The sequence below is a fragment of the Adiantum capillus-veneris genome, chromosome 21 (genome assembly GCF_014529385.1).
Source record: "Adiantum capillus-veneris isolate H3 chromosome 21, ASM1452938v2, whole genome shotgun sequence".
NCBI classification, from domain to species: Eukaryota; Viridiplantae; Streptophyta; class Polypodiopsida; order Polypodiales; family Pteridaceae; genus Adiantum; species Adiantum capillus-veneris.
In genome coordinates this window covers 63449019-63470733 of record NC_140951.1, presented here as the reverse complement: position 1 = coordinate 63470733, position 21715 = coordinate 63449019, and the positions used below count along the sequence as shown (strand labels likewise).

Sequence of the window (21715 nt, the reverse complement as noted above, 5' to 3'; positions counted from 1 at the left end):
CACATATTGCCCTCTATGTATATAATCATAATGAAACACCAACATATATATTGGCAATGAAATGACTTTGTGATGGTTTTCTTAACAAAGATTCTTCTTTTAGGTATGGATTTGAATCAAGGTCATAGAGTATGCATGTTTGTAGCCACACAAAAGGTTGCCCTTGGGAGTGTTTGTGAGACAAATCGAAACGCACATTTCTCAACATGCTTATTGGTGAAAGAAATATATCGGTGTCAGTTGATTTGTGTTTTCAAAAGAAAGAACTTATTCCATTTCCAACAATGAATGCATTGACAGTGGGAGATGCTTTTCACTGAATTGTGAAATGGAGTATTGGGTTGCTACAAAATATGGACGAGATACACTACGAAGGGGTTTCTATGTCTGAGACTCACAAAGGAGTGGGAGCATTCGAGGCAGAGTCTGATGGAATGAGCTATAGGGAGGTTTGGAAGGATAAAAGGGTTCAACTTTGGGATGAAAGAAAAACACATGTAGTAGCTGAACGGGTTGTCATGTATGTGTGTCCATATGATTCTGTGAACTTTGGTGAGCTAGGTGAAGATAACATCGATATTGGTGTTGAAACATCCTATGCTTTTGAGGCTACTATTTCTGCACAACCTGATGTATGGAGCATCAATCTCGTTTGTTGGACTATCAAGAGAGTGACAACTATGGATGGAAAAATGTTGTTACAATATGAGTATTTACATGCTAGTGACGCATTACAAGATACATGCATTGAATCAGCTCGTTTGGTAGAGCCTATTTCAAAAAAACAAAAATATTGCTTTATGAATAGGAAGCCAAAAATGTCTCTGAAACCTTCTAAGAGATCCAATCAAGCAGCCCTATCATCTGTCCAACTTGTTTCAACCATAGATTGTTGTTCTATGAGGTGTTGTCAATATGCCAATAGAGATAAGGTCATGGCTATGCGCAATGAATTTTGGGGACAAAGTTTGCAAAATAGAACCAACTATGTGTATGGTACAATGTTGACTGCTTGGCGTGAGAACAAAACAATTGCAAAGACTTACTATGTATTTTCTTTTAACGGCAATGAGGTCTGTAGTAGAGCTGGGTACCAAATTCATGGCATTCAGAAAACTTCATTTTATCGTTACGGTGAAAAGTTTGAAAATGGGGTTCGACGCTCAGTGCATGGTAATGATGGTGTCATAAGAAAAGGAAGAGACCATATAGAAATGGGAAGGCAATTGATGCGCTCTTTTGTATATGAAAACTCATAGAAAATGCCACATAAGAGTATAACTATGGAAGATGGTACCAAAGAAATCTTGCTTGCAATACCAAACATGTACAAGAAAATAGACATCTTACGTGATGTCAATAAAACACTCAAGAGTACGAGTCTCAAGCCAATGTCTAGCACTACATTCAATAGGGTTTGGAATACAGAGTCTGCTAATGTGACCTTGTAAAAAACAAGAGGGTTCTCGAAATGTGTCGTGTATAGTCTCAACTAGAGACAACAAAGGATGATGAGTTGATTTCACGTTTGAAGGATGAACATAAAATTCACACGATGCAACAACAAAGCTGTAGAAATGTGTACTACACCTGGCGTAAGTTCTCAAAAATGAAAAAGGATAAGTACTTATTGCCAACGCCTTTACTAAACCTTGTCCCATGTTTTTTTCTTTTGTGCCACACATCTACTATTGGGCAATTGTCTGGTAGCTCTTCTATTGCCAATGCCTTTACTAAACCTCTCTTTGGTTCTTTCTCCATTGGGTTAACCATCCTCTTCCATTGTTGCTTTAGCTTAGTAACCATCTCTATAAGCTACCCAGAAGTAACATCTTCCCTCCTGCTTGTCAGATCCTCCTTCAAGTCATAGCTTAATTGCCCATCCCCTAGTGGAAAATTTGAAACATGAAACTTGCGACAAGTCCTCCTTTTCCTCTTGGCCTTGACATCCTCGCCTTCATGGCTCTTTCCCTTCTTCTTACTAGGACCTGGGGCACTTCTTTCTTCCTTGTCCTCTGTGGTCCTCTTCCCAATAGGCATCACTAATGTATCCTCTAGCTTTGATGCCTTCTCCAAGGTGACTACACTTATCACTTTTGTCTTTCCCTTTTCCTCCTGGCTTAATCCACTAGTTCATTCTTCTCCCTTAATTTCTATGCCATAATCATCTAACCTAGTGAGTACATGTCTTGGCAATGGATACATGTCTCCCCCTATCCTTGGTGGCTTATCACATTGTGGGCTGATGTGGCCTAACTCTCCGCAATTATAACATGTGGGCGTTTGCCTCGAGAACCTACCATTGCTTTGTCCAACACCATTCCTAGGTCTTTCTTCACCTCCTGGCTAATTTGCAAACCTCCCTCGACCTCGATTATTTCCCACTTGACCTAGCATGTTTAGGCTGAGATTCTTCATTAAATCTACCACTTGCCTGAGGTCTTGCCTTAGCCCATCGTCTTGCACTGTTGTACTGACCACTGCTAGCATAACATGAGGAGTAACAAAAACCACTGGTTCATGATGAACCCCTGGCATGCGACCTTGTAAAGAGTCCATAGGATTAAATTCAAACCCCATGGGCAAAGACTCTACTCTTAGCTGGCTCATTTTTCTTAGCGTCCACTCTTTGTTCCTTGCCACCTCCAATGCATTTTCATATGTTCTAGGATTCTTTAGCTCCACTCTCCAACGTATATTCTCCCAAAGACCAGCCAAGAACCTGTCCTTCTTCATCATGTCAGGTGGGGTTACTATTGGTGGTAACGCCTTGCACATCCTCTCCCATGCCATTGAAAACTTACGTATGTACCCATCTACTGGCTCACCTTCCTTTAGCACCAAACCTTGTACTTCTTGCCACACTTTGTCAGGATCTTCTGTCTTTACAAACTCCACTTGCAATCCATGCCTTAGATTGTCCCAACTTAATTATTCACGTGGATCAGCCACAGACAACTCCTCTTCAAATTCTTTGGGCCAAACTCGTGCATCACTCTTCAAACAAATCTGGAGAAGACGTAATATCTGCGCCGGATCATGGATCTGGTTGCTAATGCAGGCAACCTCCATCTTTTCCAAAAAGTCATCCACATCTTCATCACTTCTTCCATGAAATTTCGGATAAGAGAAAGCCATGGCTACCCACGTTACGATGCTTTGAGAACCCCTTCGAATACACGTGCAAGAACCCAAAAATTTTGATTGACTCAATCCCTAGAAACTTCAATGGAGCTCAACTTTAGATAAGGACAAACACATACACATCAAATGAGTTTTCTTGGTTAATCATCAGAATTACAACAGGCAAAGAACATTCCAGCATCTCTCTAATCTTCTTGGCTCGAACATAAAGACTATGCGCTGCTAGAAAAAAAACCTTCTTGGACACATGGACATTTATTTGGATTCTTTGTGTTAAATGAAAAAGAGTGAATTGAGTTTCCATTTTGATCATCCATTAAATCCAACCATGTAGCAAGAAGGCGCATCTAACTTATCCTCTTATTTTGCCAGAATTTCAGTAGCATAACAGCATAAATGGCTCAAAAGACCAAAAAACCATCCATCACAACTTGGAAGAATTTTTGCAGAATTTCCCCAGAAGTAGAGCAGTAAGAACCCAAAATATAAACTGTATATGTATGCATAACCTAGCCTATGGCGAGGTCACGAAATGGGTGCTCCAGCTACTTGTATCACCAAAAGGATCTCACATTTGAGAATCCCCCAGCTCAATAAAACCTCACGCTATCGACCCTCTCACGAAAGCTTATGCAAATCTCATATCGTCAAGTCTCAGAAACGACCATCTTCCAGACGAAGTCTAAGAAATGGCTAGGACTGCCAAATAAAACCAAGTATGGATCCACAAAGACGTACAATGACAGTTCCACAAGTAACATACAATACCATACAATGCGCTCAAAGAGGCGCTAAATGATGCATACCCACGGCAACTGCAAGTGACTCCCACTTGCCAATGTATCACTCTACTCCACCTACTTGTACCTGTGTGAATCACCTGTACCTGTCTCTGTCCGTGTCTCTGTAACCTGTAACCTGTAACCTATAATCTCCAATATGTACTCCCGAAGTTGAAGGTACTCAAGGAAGTTCTCCGTGGGGTGCCAAATGAATGTGAGCGGGATGAAAACACACACAAAGCCTCTATAATGACGCAATACACACTCTTGGGATGATACACACATACACTAGGGGACACCACTCGGCTTACACAACCCACCTGGCCGAGATAGGGAACACACCGATGGAGTGAGAGGAGAGAGACTATCCATTTTCCCACTCCACACAGACACACACACACACACACCCCAAAAAAACTCAGCTGAAAAGAGAAGAATTTTTAATGGTTAGATACAATTGAGCTTGGGACAACACCAATGGGGCAAATAGCTCACACAATATGGGTGAAATATTCCAGATACAATCACAAATTGGAGCAGAAGCTTCGCTCATAGGAGAAACTTACACAGCCAAAAAAACAAAAAAAACAATGAGAAATTTGACAAAATGGACAGCACCATCGCGTCCTGAACGGCCCAAAACCCTAGTCTACAATGTCAAAGTGCTGTAATCCGACCTCGGATGAGCAGTTTATAGCCCAAATAGGCTCCAAAAACAACAAAAACTCAGTTGCGGATCCTCTTCCTCTTCTCTCCACATTTTTTATAGTATTCTCTCAGGTTTTTCAGTTCCCACACTTAGATTTATTACTTGGGCACCTTTGGCCTTTTAGGTGACCTCAAACGGACCCCGAACAGGCCAAAAAGTGGCCTCACAGTGCATATTTGTCACCCTGTTGCATCCATCCGCACACCTGGCACTCAAATTTTTCCAATAATGCATTCGGCAACCATGTGAAGTGACCCCCAGATACAGTTATCATAATGACCTTTTTGCATAATCATCACAAGAAAACACCCACGTTGTGTCCTGGCTTACCCACGTGCAAGTATTGACCCATTTGACCTCCTGACGCCACTGGATGCCATCTGACGCACCTTCTTACCTGATGTCATCGGCCCTCGAGAATTTTTGCACGCTACCAACTCCTAATTATTATAGAAAAAACACACTAGTACTGGTGACGATGAAAATCGATGCACTATGTACATGCTGTCCTACCTGTACACATGTGGGACCCACGTAACCACCCGGCTCTCGAGAATGGGCAATCCTTTATTTTATGCACCATGCATGTGTATATACATATGTGCAATCACTTCTTCCAAAAAGCTCCTGACAACGCCATCAATGTTTTGACCACCATGGCCATCCCTCCTGGGTTTAGACACAGCCTCCCAGGTGTGATGACCGCCACCAAGACGACACACACACTGGTATGTATAATAATATTGTGAGGTCTCATGTCAAGGTAACCAAATCTTGATGGATTTTGCATTTTTTAAAAACAACTGCAAATCAGGAGCAATTACAAATCAGTAAGAGCTTGCATGAGACGCACTTGCCGGACAACATACTTATACATCCTCTCAATGACTAGGAAGGGAGGTCGAGTTGTCCCGATGTGGTGCAGTAGCACGTGGGTTGGAATGCAAGCGGATGTAGGGATGCCAGAGATTCAAATCCTCCTAAATCTTTAGCTCATGAGCGTTTGCTAGCCGTAACCATCACTATCCTTTCTCTCTCTCTCTCAACTTTAAAATGGAAGTAGGCATAGAGAAGGATGTCACCTCTCTCTCTCTCTCTCTCTCTCACACACACACACACACACACACACACACACACACACACAGACATTGAATGTAGCCATCAATCGCTCATGATCTTATGATTATTAAAAGTATTTCCATTTTATTGAGCACTCAACGGGGCAATATAGTAGAATAGAGCATCATGCTTTGAATCTGTCTATGTTGCAGGGTTAGGTAATGACACATTATGTCAATATGGATGAGATGAGGATAAGGATGAGAATGATGGGCTTGATTAGGTTCTACAAATTAGTAGTTAGAGAAATTTTGGGTATAAGGGATGCATCTGTCAAGAGTACTGCAGTAGCAGATTGGAACCACTAACAAGAGTAGCCGATTGTGGACAAAGTACATGATTGTGGGAAAACCGGTTCAATAGGTGCATATTTTGAGGTCTTTATGATCTTGACATTGAAGGAAAAAATAACAATTATGTAAGAACCGGTGTAACCAATAGGGATCAATGATATTGTGGGAGCTTTGCATAGGAATATTCTTGGCTGATGAGCTGGAGTTCTTTTGCGATTGAATGCCCATGGTGATAGTTGTAGGAAACATAAGGTACTAGGTGGGAAGAGCCTTGCAATGTAGAGCTTAAACATGTTGCATTTGTACTACAGATGGGTAGTACTGTATGGTACCTCTCTCCCCCCCTCTCTCTCTCTCTCTTTTTTTTTTGGGGAAAACTTGCTCGTTATATGACAATAATTTACAATCTGTTGTCATACTGACAGCTTTTGTATGATCCATACCACTTTGTCTCTGAAGGCTTGATCTTTTAAAGAGAGAGCATCTTCCATCATCCTATCTCTAATGACAAACAAGGGAACTGTATGATTGACACTCTGGCCAGGATCAAATGTGCATTGATTTCTCATATTCCATACAAACCATAAGAACCATACTCTGAAGGACTGTAGTGCAAACTCATGTGCTCGATCTTCTGGGATTTGGAGCTTGAAAAAGGTCATCTGATACCTAGATGTGGAGATCCCCCAAGCATCATACCACATCCATTTTGCCCACTTCCACCATTCCATAACAAGCTTGCATGACCATAATATATGTCTAGTGGTTTCAGGACAAGAGCATCTGATGCATTTGCCACAGGTAATACCCTTTTTCTTTAGATTCATGGCAGTGGCCAATACACCTGTGAGAGCTCTCCACAAAAAAAGCCTGAATTTAAACTGGTTAGGAATCAACCATACATTTGCAAGACTTTTTTGCTACCAATATGCATCCTGATGAAGGGACCATTGTGAATTACACCTTACAAATAAAAATATTTGGTTTTGGTTACAACAAAGCATAAAAGACAGAGGTGTTAGCGGTCCACCAATTAACTGCCTGATTAGGAATGTTCCAATCCCGATGTCGTTCTTCCAGATTGAGAGCATCTCTAAGAGGCAAGCCGTGAATCTGAGCACAAAGCTGATGCCAAGGTATTCTGAAGCCAAACCCTAGTCTATATTGGCGTTTGGCAACCGAAAAGAGTTTGAAGTCGAGGTTAGAATCAACCATCTGCTGAATTTGATTGAGACCTTTTTTGTGCATCGACAATGCAACCTTACCCACCTGGCTAGTGGGGTTTTAAAAGCAAAGCTCTAGAACAAGCTCCCCCCCCCCCCCCCCCCCCCCAATGAGTTCCCTGTATACCTAACCCTACCATGCCAGACCAAAGCAGAGCATATCATCTTCCAAGAATATATTAACATACTTGACACGTCATATGCTGTTTTAAGAGGAGCAGCTGAGAAAACTTTATCCCAGGCTGTCGTATTCCAGATTCCACGGAAGTAAACAACTGATTTGTCAACCAGCTTCCACAAGCATAAATCCGAGTCGTTATCAGAAGCCAACATATGCTTGATAAGGGAGGCCCTCCTGGCCTGAGCCTCCCTAAGAGTACGGTACTGCAATTTTGCTCCAAGTAACCAAAGAATTGGAAGATCGAGAGGAGTTCCACAAAAACTTAGCCAAGACCGAGATGCATTTCCGAAGCATTTTATGAGACCAGTTGATCAAGGGCAAGTAAATTAGCAAATAAGGCATGAGAATACTCTGAACGATTCTGAGCCTGACATGTAAAGGCCATTCATCACAGTGCCAAGAAGCAAAACACTCTCTCCAGAACCCATTGTTGCAAGTGTTTCTGAGAGACCATGACCCCAATTAGGTAGCCAAGGTGTCTAAAAACATGACCCTTAGGAATTCTTTTCCCATACCAAATCAGAGAGTCAAATTCCCTTGCAGATATGTCGATCAAAGAAGACTTACATAGGTTCAGTGTAAGACCAGCCGCAAGAGCATACATATCTAGAGTATTTATACATCTGTGAATATTGATGTTGTGGGCCTTCAAAAATAGAAAGGTGTCATCTGCAAACCCTTTGCCCGGGATATCTTTATCTCCTAATTTTAGGGTTTGCAAATAGCCCTGTTGTACGAATTGATCCAGGTATGCATACAGAGAGTGGGAGGCCACATCAAAGATAAGGGGGCTAACGGGACATCCTTGTCTTACTGATCTGGAAATGTATATTTTTTCCGAGATTCTACCATTAATGCTCAATCTGGAGTAAGCATGTTCACCAAGCAGAGAGATACACCAACTTATCCGAGGGCCAAACCCCATACCTTGCATGGTTTGCTGCACAAAGTCCCACTGCACCGTGTCAAACGCCTTGGCAAAATCTATCTGAAACATTACCATGTCTTGTTGTGAAGATAAGGCATGCTCTATGCCCAGCTGAACCGTCAAAATGTTATTAAATATTGACCTCCCTCCAATGAAACCTGTTTGAGCTAGGTGAATGTGTTTTCTGAGTTCGGGACCAATCCTGAAAGCAATGGCTTTTGCAAGTATTTTATAGAGTATCCCCATCATGGTGATAGGTCGCCAGTCCGCTAGGGTTTCGGCTCCCAAAACATGGATCCTGCACTCAAACAGGGCATCATCAAACTCATCCCCAAAACAACCTTCCCTAAAATCTCCCTCCCTCTCTCTCTCTCTCTCTCTCTCTCTCTCTCTCTCGCACATGTGTGCTAAAGTTTCTTAACTGTAGACATCATGCATCGACATGTCGGCCCTAGATGCAATATATAGAAGTACATTGATTGTAGTAAATAGCTGCGTGATATATATGTACTTCAATATTTAATGTGTGTCCAACTCATGTTCTACTGAGCTTTCCTCCATTCTTCAAAATAAATTGCAGTAGAGAAGCCCAGAACTTCCATCTACAACTCTCTCTCTCTCTCTCTCTCTCTCTCTCTCTCTCTCTCTCTCTCTCTTATTCTTCTCTTCCATCTGGAAGACGGGTTTATACACAAGTATATTTTCACTCTCATCCATGGGACGTATATTATAAGAAGGGCTGGACAAGCATCATATTCTTGCGTCTGCATGCGTTATGTTCTTCTGTTACCTCTTCTTCGTCTCTAGCGTACACAAACATACGAAACTCTTTCTGATCTCTCTCTCTCTCCCTCTCTCTCTCGCGCGCGCGCTCACTCACCGCCCTCCCACCTCTTGCTCAACCCTGTCTCATAGACATTTGCATTCAGGCACAGAATCGTGAGGCAGCGTTATGGCCATGACTGGTGCAAATTGCACGCGCTGGGGCCGCACTGGTGCAAGCGGCTGCGAAGTCTTCCTGCAAGTGCCAGTAGTGGATGGAAATGACAATAATGTGAGGATGTCAGTGTACTCCTTGCTAGCCGCGCAGCCGCCGCTGCATGCGATAATGCAGGTACGCAGCTTATGACCTATGACCTAAACTCATTAAGTGCGTTAATTATATTGCTTGCTAGCGCCTCCAGCTTATGACCTGTGACCTTACCTAAGCATGTTTTCCTAACGGTGGTATGCAGATAACTAGAGCTAATCAAATTCTCCATGAGCAGGCCTAGCTAGTTAATTATACTCTATTCTGGTGCGTTTTCAACTAACACATGATCAATAATGCCGTCTAATTAATTGTGCTACATGTGTCAGTCTTTGCCGGCAACATTAAATGACAGCAGTGCCATAAAACCGCTGCCGACGACTGTGGTCATCCGCAAGATTCCAACATCTGTGAGGTGTGTAGTACATTAACCCCTCACACGCACTCAACAGGCATTTGTTTATGATTGTTTTTCTCAATATATCCCTGTCGAGCTTTTAGAAAGAAATTTTCTACCTCTGATTAATGCAGGCAACAAGACCTGCTTAAGTTCTTAGATTCATTTTGTGCCGAGAACAATTTGATGCAAGAGGGAGGCCAGTGTCTACTTGCTGCGAATGAGGTGGAGACAGAGCCTATGCGGAGACAGAGCAGCCATGTGGAAATCAATTATGTCCACATACCGTTAAGCAAGTAAGTCGAATGATGTTTTTGCTAAATTCTAAAATGATAAACATTTTCCTTTGACAGAAGTCCTAATTATCAGAAGTACAAAACTGCAGGAAAGGAGCCCATAAAGGGTTTGCTGTCATAAATTTTACTAAATTGAAAGGAGCAATGATCTTCAATGCCCTTTTTCACGAAAGACAGGTGGAAATGGGCCCGCAACATCGTGCATTTGTTTGCAAAGTCGCATTCGCTGAAAAACAAATAGACGTAAGTACATGTCATGGAGAGAAGTAGGTATCAGATAGCTGGTAGGCTAACTCCCTAATTATCCCGTATATGTGTAGGCTTTGGAGGCAGAATTTGGCTCTACTCTTGTCACTTTGCAAAAGCCCATGCTTTTCAATCCACCATGCAACGGTGCCAAGTACAAGCTTATCGACTTTCTTCAGCGATGCCATCACCAAATCAACCATGGAGATATTAATGTTGAGCATGCGCAAATTGTAGAGGAGGATGTCGTCCACCTTAATTTGCCTCCATATAGATCAGCTACGGCTCTGCCTGGAGAACTAGAAACCATTGAAGCAGCTCATGCTCATGTGCACAGAAAGTCCACAAAGAGAGAGAAAACAGAAAATTCGCCAATGGCGAGCTCCGCATCACCGGCTGAGTGGTCTATGAGAACGAAGGTTACAACGATGCCAATGAATGGTGGCAAAGAAAGAAAGACGGAGAAATTGATGGCAAAGGGACAACAACAGGTGGCAATATATTGGCCACCGAACATGAATATGTCAATGGCGATGAGGGGAAAGCTGGCAGCACAACTAACATCGACGACGGGAGTGTCTACTAAGAGAAAGTCTAAGAAGATAAAAGCAAAAATATTGGATGCAGGAGGTGGGATCATAGAGTCCGTGCCACGACCAGCGTTGTCAAATGTGATTGTGTGCAATTGTCATTTGGATGATGAGGCTGGTGTTGCAATGAGGCAAAAGATAAGAAAGGTATACCATGGTATGCTCAGATTCTTCTTCAGTGGGATGAGCAAGTTATCCGTCTCTAGAATCATTTCATGTACACTATTCCTTCTACGTTAATGACATCGTTCCAGCCATATTGTATAAAAACCACCTCTCTCTCCCTCCCTCCCTCTCTCTCTCTCTCTCTCTCTCTCTCTCTCTCTCACACACACACACACACACACACACACACACACACACACAATACCCGTTGTCCCATTGGTTCAGTCTCACCAATGTAAGCAAAGAAGATGTTGCAATGTAGACTCCCCCCCTCCCCCGTGTGCGTGTGCGTGTGTGCGTGTGAGAGAGAGACCGCATAGGGATGACATTGAAATCAAAACCTCTCTCTCTCTCTCTCTCTCTCTCTCTCTCTCTCTCTCTCTCTCTCACACACACACACACACACACACACACACACAAATATGTGCATGCTAACACATGTGTCCCACGCATGCACCTGAATGTGTGTGAAAATGACACAGCAATACATAATTGGCTGGGAGGCCCGTTGTCTATGAGTGGGTGAAGCAGCCCGGAGCTACCATGTCGCCCGTCACTAGAAGGCAACATACACACAAAATAGCAGTCATGGGAGATAACCGCACATGTAATTTGGAATTAATGTCGATTGCGCCAAGAGCGGGATATTCATATCTAGTTGGCATGCATTCGCTCATTTCTAAGGTTGGTCACACGAGACACAGTATTCTGTAATAGATAACTGTGCTACCAAGCCTTTTTTTTGAATAAAATGACGGTTATGGATACATTTTCTAGTCATGCAAAGGTTGTCGTACTCTCCTCAATGCCATGTGGAGGTTTCAAGGCGGCGACCATCGGCAAAATTTCAAATTGTAGGCACGACACCTTTGCATAGTCCATTGCAAGCCATGTGTGGCGCCATCTACAATACCTACAGTGTGGTCAAAACGGGCTATGTCCAAGGCAAATGCGGATTTGCAGCTCTACATTAATAGCTCTCTAGGTAGCCCTTTGCAAGACTGTGTCAATTTTGGCATATTTACAAAAGGCTATGCTTAATAGAGCTGATCGATCCGGTTCAGTAAGATACGAGCCGACCACCACCTAAAGTTGACACACACACTCTCCTACACAAGTGTGGTGTTTTTCCCTTTAAGGCTAGATCTCCCCCCCCCCGCATGCATAAGCATTGGCGATAGCCCTCACAAGTGGTATCAAAGCCCTATTCGACTCCAAGCCTGGATTCCCCTCTCCCACCCCACATGCACAAATCCCCTTGGGAGAATCTTCGTGAGATATGGATGTGTAGGAAATCGGCCACTGTAAGAAATCAAGCAGTTGAATTGAGCCTATCTGAGAGTAACAAAGAATTAGGAGAAGCGGGGATAAGATAACCGAGAGTTGCAACAAGAGAATTGAGCTAAAACCATATTAGGTAGTTTGGTAAGAATATCACATTATGAGAATTTCCAAATTAACTACATTCATGTAATTTGAGAATTATCTAGTTTAAAGTGGGAAAATACGAGAAAAACGTGTTGATTTATGGTTGGTTAATATAGTGCAAATCGTAATGGATTGTGGTGTTGACAAACACCAACAGTCAAGAGGATCGACTACACATGAACTCTTATAGATATTCAAATTACATAAAACAAATAAAGATCTTGTTTAGAAAATTGACTTGTATAGTCACAATAGAAGCTCGAAATAAATTTGCTCCACGTTTCATACCACATCTACATTTTGATCCGAGTGTGGTTGAATGATGTACATGCATGAGGCCTTCTTTGGATTTTTGAGCATGCCTTTTTGTAATCTTAATTCTAGAAAATGGTCCATCTTTTCTGGGTCTCCAAGACCAAACAATTGCATCTCTAGTTTTCCACACTTAGGGATCTTTATAGTTGACGTGTAAGACAAGGAAAACTAGGGTTTGAGAGTCCACCGCCCAACCACCTTTTATATAGGCAAGCCCCTGGCCCTTTGCCCTAGTTGGACTCCCCGTTCCACACCGCCTATCCCGGCCCTGCCCTTGTCTAGTCCGGCCTTGCCAGTGTCCTGACATTACTCTTCCCTAGCACTCGATGTCAATGTTTTTTCCACCATGCTTCATGTACCTATATTGCCTATTCCCTAGTAGGGTGCAATAGCTTGGAAATGAGTATGCCTCCAATGCATGGAGCCGTGCTCCCAGAAATCATGCTTTACTCCGTCTCGAGATAGCACAGCGAGAAGAGAACAAAAATTAACAACCGAGGTAAGGCATAAATCGGTTTATTGGAGTGTTGAAATTGAATGAGAGAAAGAATCCGTGCTTTACAGATAATGGACATGCCATGCATATTAAAAATTGTGGCAAGAATCGGCAAAGAAGCAACCTGTGGTGCATCATGGCATGTCAAAAATTGTGGCAAGAATCGGCAAAGAAGCAACCTGTGGTGCATCATCATTCACTGATACCTTGATTGGACAAGAATAATTCTTGAAGCAAGAATTATCTTGTGCAAATTTCTAGAATATCTCCTACAATTTAAATCATACATAAAACGAGGAAACCTTAAAATCATGAAACCTCATACTTGTTGATTAGTCTGAATCCTTGTGCTCTAGTTGAAATCTAGTCAAACCACAAGCACATCCCTTGGAGCATCTCGAGAACATGCTATTTGTCGAGTTTTTTCTTGAAAGTTTTTTACTATGACCACGCCTCACCCGCCCTAGCACATAGATCTAGTTTTGACCTAGAAAGGTGGAAAGCAACATATATGCACATGAGGCATCCACATTGAGGTTCTATACATCATATGACATCATTCCATCAACATAAACACGATGCAAAACACCCGCGCCACTTTGATCGATCATAAACCATAACATCACATATATGTAAAAAAACAACTTTTTACCATTTTCGTGTGCATGCATTATATGCAAGTGAAAGTGTTTGACCTCAAGCCAATGCATCGATCTCATCCCATAATATATACTAACACCTTATCAAATCACTTTGCCCCTATGAAACTCATGCAACAAACAATATCACAAAAAGAAAGCCACTTTATTTTAAACTTACATGGGAAAGGAACCTTTGGTAGCAATTCAATAAGCCCAATCTTTAAAAAATTTGGAAGGGTGCAAGAAGACACATATTTTGACAAAGGGTTGTAAGTGGTGGCTTCAAAGAGCCTACGTACTTGGAAAATAATTCACTAGCAAGTACATCCCAACTTAGGCTCTTATTATTGGGAAAGTGAAACAAGGCACCCTCACCCTCATCCTTGGTAATGTTGACCTCAAGAGTAGTAGTAGAGCCACATAACCTTTGAGCATAGAATTCCTTAAAAATGAGCTATTGAACCTCAAAAGGACCTTTGTCAACAGGGTTTTGAATATATCCATAGGCTGCTCCAACATTTGAAACACCATGAGAAATGGTTTGAGAGAACATGTTGGAATTCCATAGTCATATATCCTCAAAGATAAGGTTAAAAACCAATAATCATGCATAAAATACATCCTATCCAATTGACTCAATGTAGTGGAACATTGGGCCGATTGGAATATGTAACCTATTTGAGTAGGATGTAACCAAGATCATAGCACTTCCTTAAGCACAAAGCATTGCAACATTGACGATGCCCTGTGCTGAGTTGTGTCCAACAGATGAGACCAAGAAGCACTACAACACGTCGCACAAAAATTGGTGTAGATACCGATGAGATAAAGTTAGTTTTAAAAATTAAAAAGCTTTGAAATAGGCCTCAAAAAAGACGTCGGATTTGTGCCGTTGGTATAAGCATTGGTATACTTTGCGTCAAAAATAGCTTAGAAATAAGCGTCGGAATCAGCCTAGAGATAAGCACCGGTAATTGTAAAGGATATTCTGATGCATTTCTGAAGTTTATATCCACGCTTGTAGCATACTCTGTACCGACGACCAAACATGCAATTTTTTCTCGGCAGAGAGGGTTGAGAGCTGATGCTGGATGTACTGCAGCAAAAGGAAGAGACCATATAGAAATGGGAAGGGCATTGATGCACTCTTTTGTAGATGAAAACTCATAGGAAATTCCACATAAGAGTATAACTATGGAAGATGGTACCAGAGAAACCTTGCTTGCAATACCAAACACGTACAAGAAAATAGACATCTTACATGATGTCAATAAAACACTCAAGAGTATGAGTCTCAAGCCAATGTCTAGCACTACATTCAATAGGGTTTGGAATATAGAGTTTGCTAATGTGACCTTGTAAAAAACAAGCGGGTTCTCGAAATGTGTCGTGTGTAGTCTCAACTAGAGTCAACAGAGGATGATGAGTTGATTTCACGTTTGAAGGATGAACATAAAATTCACACGATGCAACAACAAAGCTATAGAAATGTGTACTACACCTGGTGTAAGTTCTCGCATATGCAAAAGGATAAGTACTTATGCATTATACATGATAAAATGGACCAAAAGAAGACAGCAATACCTAGATTGTGAGTGAACTCAAAAGACTATGCGAATGCATATCAATTGCAAGTGTCATTAACAAGTATGATAACACATGGGCATGGGCATGTGATGTATGGTCATTTCTTGCTAAATGGTCCATGGTTGTCAGATCCGAATGCTACAAATGGTTCCCTTGCATTATGCTTACAGAACTTGGAAAGAACAGAGAACCATGGGCTAGGTGATATATGCCATGATGGTATGCCACGCAGCAATGTAACATTGTTCAATGCATTGAATTCAAGGATAGCTCTAGACCACCAAAACAGAATGATAAAAGAGCGTGAGAGGAATGCATCAGTAGTACTAACACCACTGTTGTCTATTGAAGGATGTAATGGAGAGATTTCTTACTTGCAATCAGCCTCCTCTCAATGTGTTGTGGATACCATGTCCACTCCCATGTTTCAAAAATTGCCTGAGAATCTTCTGTTACAGCTAGATAATTTTGCAGGAGAGAATAAGAATCGATATTTATTTGCATACTTATCCTTGCTAGTAGCAAAAGGTGTTTTCAAAACCGTGCATTTGGGATTCTTAATGGTGGGTCATACACTTGAGGACATAGATGCAATGTTTAGGAGGTTCTCAGAGAGATTACGAACAGGAATGGCCTACACTTTTCCACATTTGATGGAACATTTTCAAGAATGTGAAAGTTTTCAGCACCATTTTTGATGACGCAAGTTCCTGACTTCAAATCCTTTGTTAAAGGGTACATATATGTGTGATGGACAAGATGCTCTTGTTGCACACTCTTAGCCACTTCAATTTTGTTTCTTTATGCGAGGTGAAATCCCAGTAATGCAATACAAAATACACCCCAAATCACCTGATTGGATGCCGAGGGAGTCAACAATTGAGTTGTGGAAAAAAGAAAGGGAAACCAAAATTGCCAGTAGGTTGTCCAGATGTGGTTCCTATAGCACACTATGTGAGGGATAGTCCGCTTGTTATTCAAGGGATTAAGACATATCTTGAATTCTGGAAAAGATGGACTCTACTAAAGGGAAAGGAGCACGGTTCTACAAAATACATGGAGCTAATTATTATTTATTGGCAAAAAATAATTAGTGAGCTTGAACAACCAACCAATAAACAAATTGGTGAATTTACATCATTTTGGCCAAAGACTACAGGGAGTCATCGAATGCAATAGATAGAGGAAGACACAGATGAGTTTCAAGGATATGAAGAATTGATTGATCACTATGTTGGCCTCAAATTTATATAAGGAAAGGGGACTTTGTTCTTGTGATACCCGCAGATCCAGCATATCTGATATGGCTAGGAGTTGCAGAGTCAGATGTTGATGTAGACAGCTCATCTCTTAACTACAAGAAAGTTTTCATTCAATATTGGGCACCAAAACATCGGAAAAAGAACTGGTGCTGCAATCTTGCTGACCCACAACGTTGGGAGTGTGTTGATGCAGTTGTGTGGTCATGGATTCCAAGGGGTGGAAGACTTGCAGAAGCAATTAAAATCCCATCCAATGTTGTGGAGAAAGCACAAGCTAGCTAAATAGGAGAAACTCAATAGTATTTCATTTTCATATATTGTTTTCCTTGATATCCGTTTCTATGTATGTTTTATAAAGTATCAATTAACACCAACATGAAAATAAAATTTTGGATGGGACAAAAAAAGGTGTTTCTCAACACCACCGTTTTCTTGAGAATCTATCTTTTTGTCGAATGTAACACAAGTCCTCAAGACAAGTCCGAAATTAATGAGGTATTCCCAAATCAAATGGGAAATAGGAATCCATAGGCATTGAAGTGAGTCCCAAAGATGTGGAATTTTCCCATTTCATCGAAAAGAGTGTTAAATTACAATGTGTAAGCAGCGACTAGCTATTCAAATTGAAGTACTAGAGAGGAGTACCAATATGTCACAAATGCACTAATGCTCTTGATATTTCAGGCATGTTGTAGTCAATACTATTGTTTCATGAAGGTCTCTTCTGCATGTCATGTCACTAATAACCCTCTACAAAGCATTTTGCTTAAGGGGGAGAGTTGTAAGGCTGTAATCGGCAAGGTTTTACCAGGTGATTATGACGCATCATCACATCTCTATGAATCTTTTGGGAATTTCTACTTACTTATGGAGATAACAAATGAATGCAAAGTGAGTGGTTGTTGGTCTTTCCTCACCCATCTTAATCGTCTCTTACACCTGGACATGTGTATGTGTGTGTGTCTATGTGTGCACACGTGCACGTCCATACAATGTACGATAGCAGCTTTTGAAATTTCTACAAACACTAATGATGCGGGTAGCTGCTTTAGCATTGTATCTCTATTCGTATAAGAATCTTATATGGAACCTATACAAAAGCAAGATTGGTAGCATTGTGATGTCATATGAAGCTTCAGGTGTGGAGTCACTTGGGCTATTATCATGGGGTGAATTAGATCCAAAGTCAGTTCTAAGCATGATTTGCATGGCTTCCATTCCTTTGAGTTCTCTTGTTCTTTTGCCAGCAATCAATTGTCTTGTGGCCATGGACATCACATACCTTGCAATATGGCTTGTTCAGCCAAAAACCTGGTTTCCTACCATAATTTTTGCTAGTAAATGATTAAAAACAATTTGACCGACAAAAGCCTTTTCTTTGTGAGCTAGTATGGATTGGTAAGTTTGTTTTTGAGATGTGCGATCAAACATGGCCATAGTGAGGCGATTTGAGGATGTTACAATGGTGTGGATTGTGTTTTTCTGAAGGATTGCAAGGACAAGTGTTGGGATGGTGAGATGCATAACACACTTTGTGGTGCCATGATGATGGTAGCGCAGCCAATAAGAGAATCTCTTGGACAGTCATAGAGACAACCACTCCTGAAAGAAGGGTCTCATATAGTAGAATAAGCAAAGAACCTATTGATTGGAGAATGTCTTGATCATCTGTAAATTTAGTATCTACCTGCTTTCTTGTGCCCTCCATATAAAGGAGTAATTCCACCCTTGCACTTAGGTCAAGTGCTTTTTAATTAGCAATCTCCTTCTGGGTTGGCTTGAGGTGGGCACTGTGATGTGACATTAGCAACTTTGAGAGGGTCTTGATTCTCCAAGATGATCTCCATTGTCATCCTCCAGTGCTGATATTTATTGTCATTTCATTTGTCCAAGTTATAAGACCTCCTAGATTGTGCCATCTTTTCCTGATTGTACCGGATGAGTAAGCAAAATGTACAATACTATTGTAAGTTGGATCCCATGCATGGGAAAGAAAAGCATGAGTGGGTTCTCAATTCATGATTGTAATTGATCATACCATGTAGAAAAGTGCTTTGCGCATACAATATGCAAGACAGGAGAAAAGAGGAGACGATGCACACAGAGAACATGACAAGAAATGGGTGGTATTCACTAGGTCGGAGCTCTTTGTATTACATGGGTTGCCATTTTGGCTCACCCTTTTGTGATTTTATTTTTTCTAAGTTACTACTATTTTAAAAGAAAATCGTAAACATCATCAATTAAAACAAGAACAAAATCATTAAGGGGCAAATTGTTTTGTTTTGTGATGTACTTTTAATTTAAGCATTATTTAAAGAATTTAATGTTTGTGGTTCTCTAGCCACATTTGTAGATATGGCAGCATTGAAATTTTGCATGATTCCAAAAATGAAAATTTGAAAGGCGTTATTCTTAACGAGGTTTGGGAAAAACCCTAAAACACAAGAAGGCTATATATCTAACTTATATAATGGAGAGAAACTTTCCGCAAACAATCCAACGACGAATGGAGGCCGCACCTCAATGCTGAATCACATAACTCATAATACAAATATTAAAAAATGGTAAAAGAGCCAATCGTCGTGGTCTTCGTTTGTTGAGGTGACCTATTATGGATGTGCATGCGGGTAGGAGCAGTCTGATGATCTCTCTCTCTCTCTCTCTCTCTCTCTCTCTCTCTAACGCGTACTCATGAGGCTTAATTTCCACCCTCAAATGCATACACAGCTATACTCCAACGAGCGATTGTCGATGTTAAAAGATCAGCGTGTTTGCAAGTGAGGTCTATAATCTCCAATCCAAGTAAGTCTCTCTCTCTCTCTGTCTCTCTCTCTCTCTCTCTCTCTCTCTCTCTCTCTCTCTCTCTCTCTCTCTCTCTCTCTCTCTCTCTCTCTCTCTCTCTCTCTCTCTCAGACACACACACACACACACACACATGACCGTATGTGTTGCCTCAATTTGCTTCCAATATGTTTTTCTTTGCATGCACCGCATGAATACAGTACGTTAACAGGCGTGAATACACTACGCTAGGAAGTTCATATCACTATATGTAGCACCAATATAGATGACAATACACTAAGAGGTTTCCATCAGCCCCGTTATTCCTCTCTCTCTCTCTCTCTCTCTCTCTCTCTCTCTCTCTCTCTCTCTCTCTCTCTCTCTCTCTCTCTCTCTCTCTCTCTCTCTCTCTTTCCCCACCTTCACCTCCACTCCGTCCTCTCTCTCACTACTATCTCCCCGAGTGACAGAAAGTAATTGATAGCTTGCAGTCAAGAGAATTGATTCGTCTCTTTCTCTCTCTCTCGATCTCTCATACACACATACACGTGCGTGCGTGCACACACACACAAGCTCGCATAAAGATAGTGGATTCTCTTCTTCTTAGAACGAGTATGTTTACCATGCGATCGTATGTGCAATGAGATGTGGTTGCCTTCGTTGTCATTTACCACATCCTCACAAATTGGATGTTATGTGATTTTATCTTGCTGCATATATTCACACATTCTACCATGTTTGCAGCTAGATCGTATCATTGCTATCTTGGACTTTCTTTGCTTCCAAGCAGGGAAAGCCTATGGGAGGATTGAAGAACCCCTCAATTAATCTCTCTCTCTCTCTCTCTCTCTCTCTCTCTCTCTCTCTCTCTCTCTCTCTCTCTCTCTCTCTCTCTCTCTCTCTCTCTCTCTCTCTCTCTCTCTCTCTCTCTCTCTCTCTCTCGCTATCTCCCCACCTTCACCTCAACTCCGTCCTCTCTCTCAGTACTATCTCCCCTAGTGACAGAAAGTCACTGATAGCTTGCAGTCAAGAGAATTGATTCGTGTCTTTCTTTCTCTCTCTCTCTCTCTCTCTCTCTCTCTCTCTCTCTCTCTCTCTCTCTCTCTCTCTCTCTCTCTCTCTCTCTCTCTCTCTCTCTCTCTCTCTCTCTCTCTCCCTCTATCTATCTATCTATCTATCTGTGTGTGTGTGTGTGTGTGTGTGTGTGTGTGCGCAAGGGCTTGATATCCTTGAATATTGAGTATCAACCATGGCAGAGAAATTTTGTCGAGCACGCTACACACATCATGAGTGCAGTGTAAGAGGCTTGCACCCAACATCAGAACTTCTAAGATCATGTAAGTATTCACGAGGACTAGAGGATTGCAATACGGTGACGGGACAATAACATGACATATCTGTGCAGGATCAGGCACTGCAAGTGGTGCGTGGCGATATAATGATCGGGTCTTCTAGCCGATCTGCATACCCAGATATGGTCTCTAAAAGAATGCGACTGATGTATGACTAAAGAGCGCCGATACATATGCAATGGAGTCCAACAGTGGAGCAGCTGGCGCTGTTTCTCATAGTAGGTGTGTGCACTCCCACAATGGTGCAGATCAACCGCATCACTCTCCGCTTGCATGCACATGGCCGCATAGAGGGCTGAAACATTTATTACTGGTTCCGGAATGAGAAGGCGAGGGAGAGGAAACACCGCTTCCGCACAATATTACTGGTTCCGGAATGTGAAGGCGAGGGAGAGGAAACACCGCTTCCGCACAATATTGTGCCCTCAATGCCAACTTCACCAACACACTGTGAGAGGGATGGAAACACACACAACGCCTCTGTAATGAACCGATACACACTCTTGGGATGATACACATACACACTATGGGGCACCACTCGGCTTACACAACCCACCTGGCGGAGACAGGGAACACATCGATGGAGTGAGAGGAGAGAGACTACCCATTTTCCCACTCCACACAGAGACACACACACACACACACACCCAAAAAAATCAGCTCAAAAGGGGAGAATTTCTGATGTTTGGATACAATTGAGCTTGGGCCAACACCAATGGGGCAAATAGCTCACACAATATGGGTAAA

The 21715-nt window shown here is 41.8% G+C and overlaps 1 protein-coding gene across 1 annotated transcript; it reads left to right on the top strand.

Annotated features, from left to right (window-relative positions):
- The first annotated feature begins 9729 nt into the window (after positions 1-9729).
- LOC147431056 (protein terminal ear1 homolog) lies at positions 9730-10585 on the top strand. The gene is made up of 4 exons (XM_086494630.1): positions 9730-9824; positions 9941-10102; positions 10192-10345; positions 10436-10585. Exons 1-4 carry the CDS (start codon positions 9730-9732, stop codon positions 10583-10585), a joined length of 561 nt encoding a protein of 186 aa, XP_086350756.1.
- The last annotated feature ends 11130 nt before the right edge of the window (positions 10586-21715 follow it).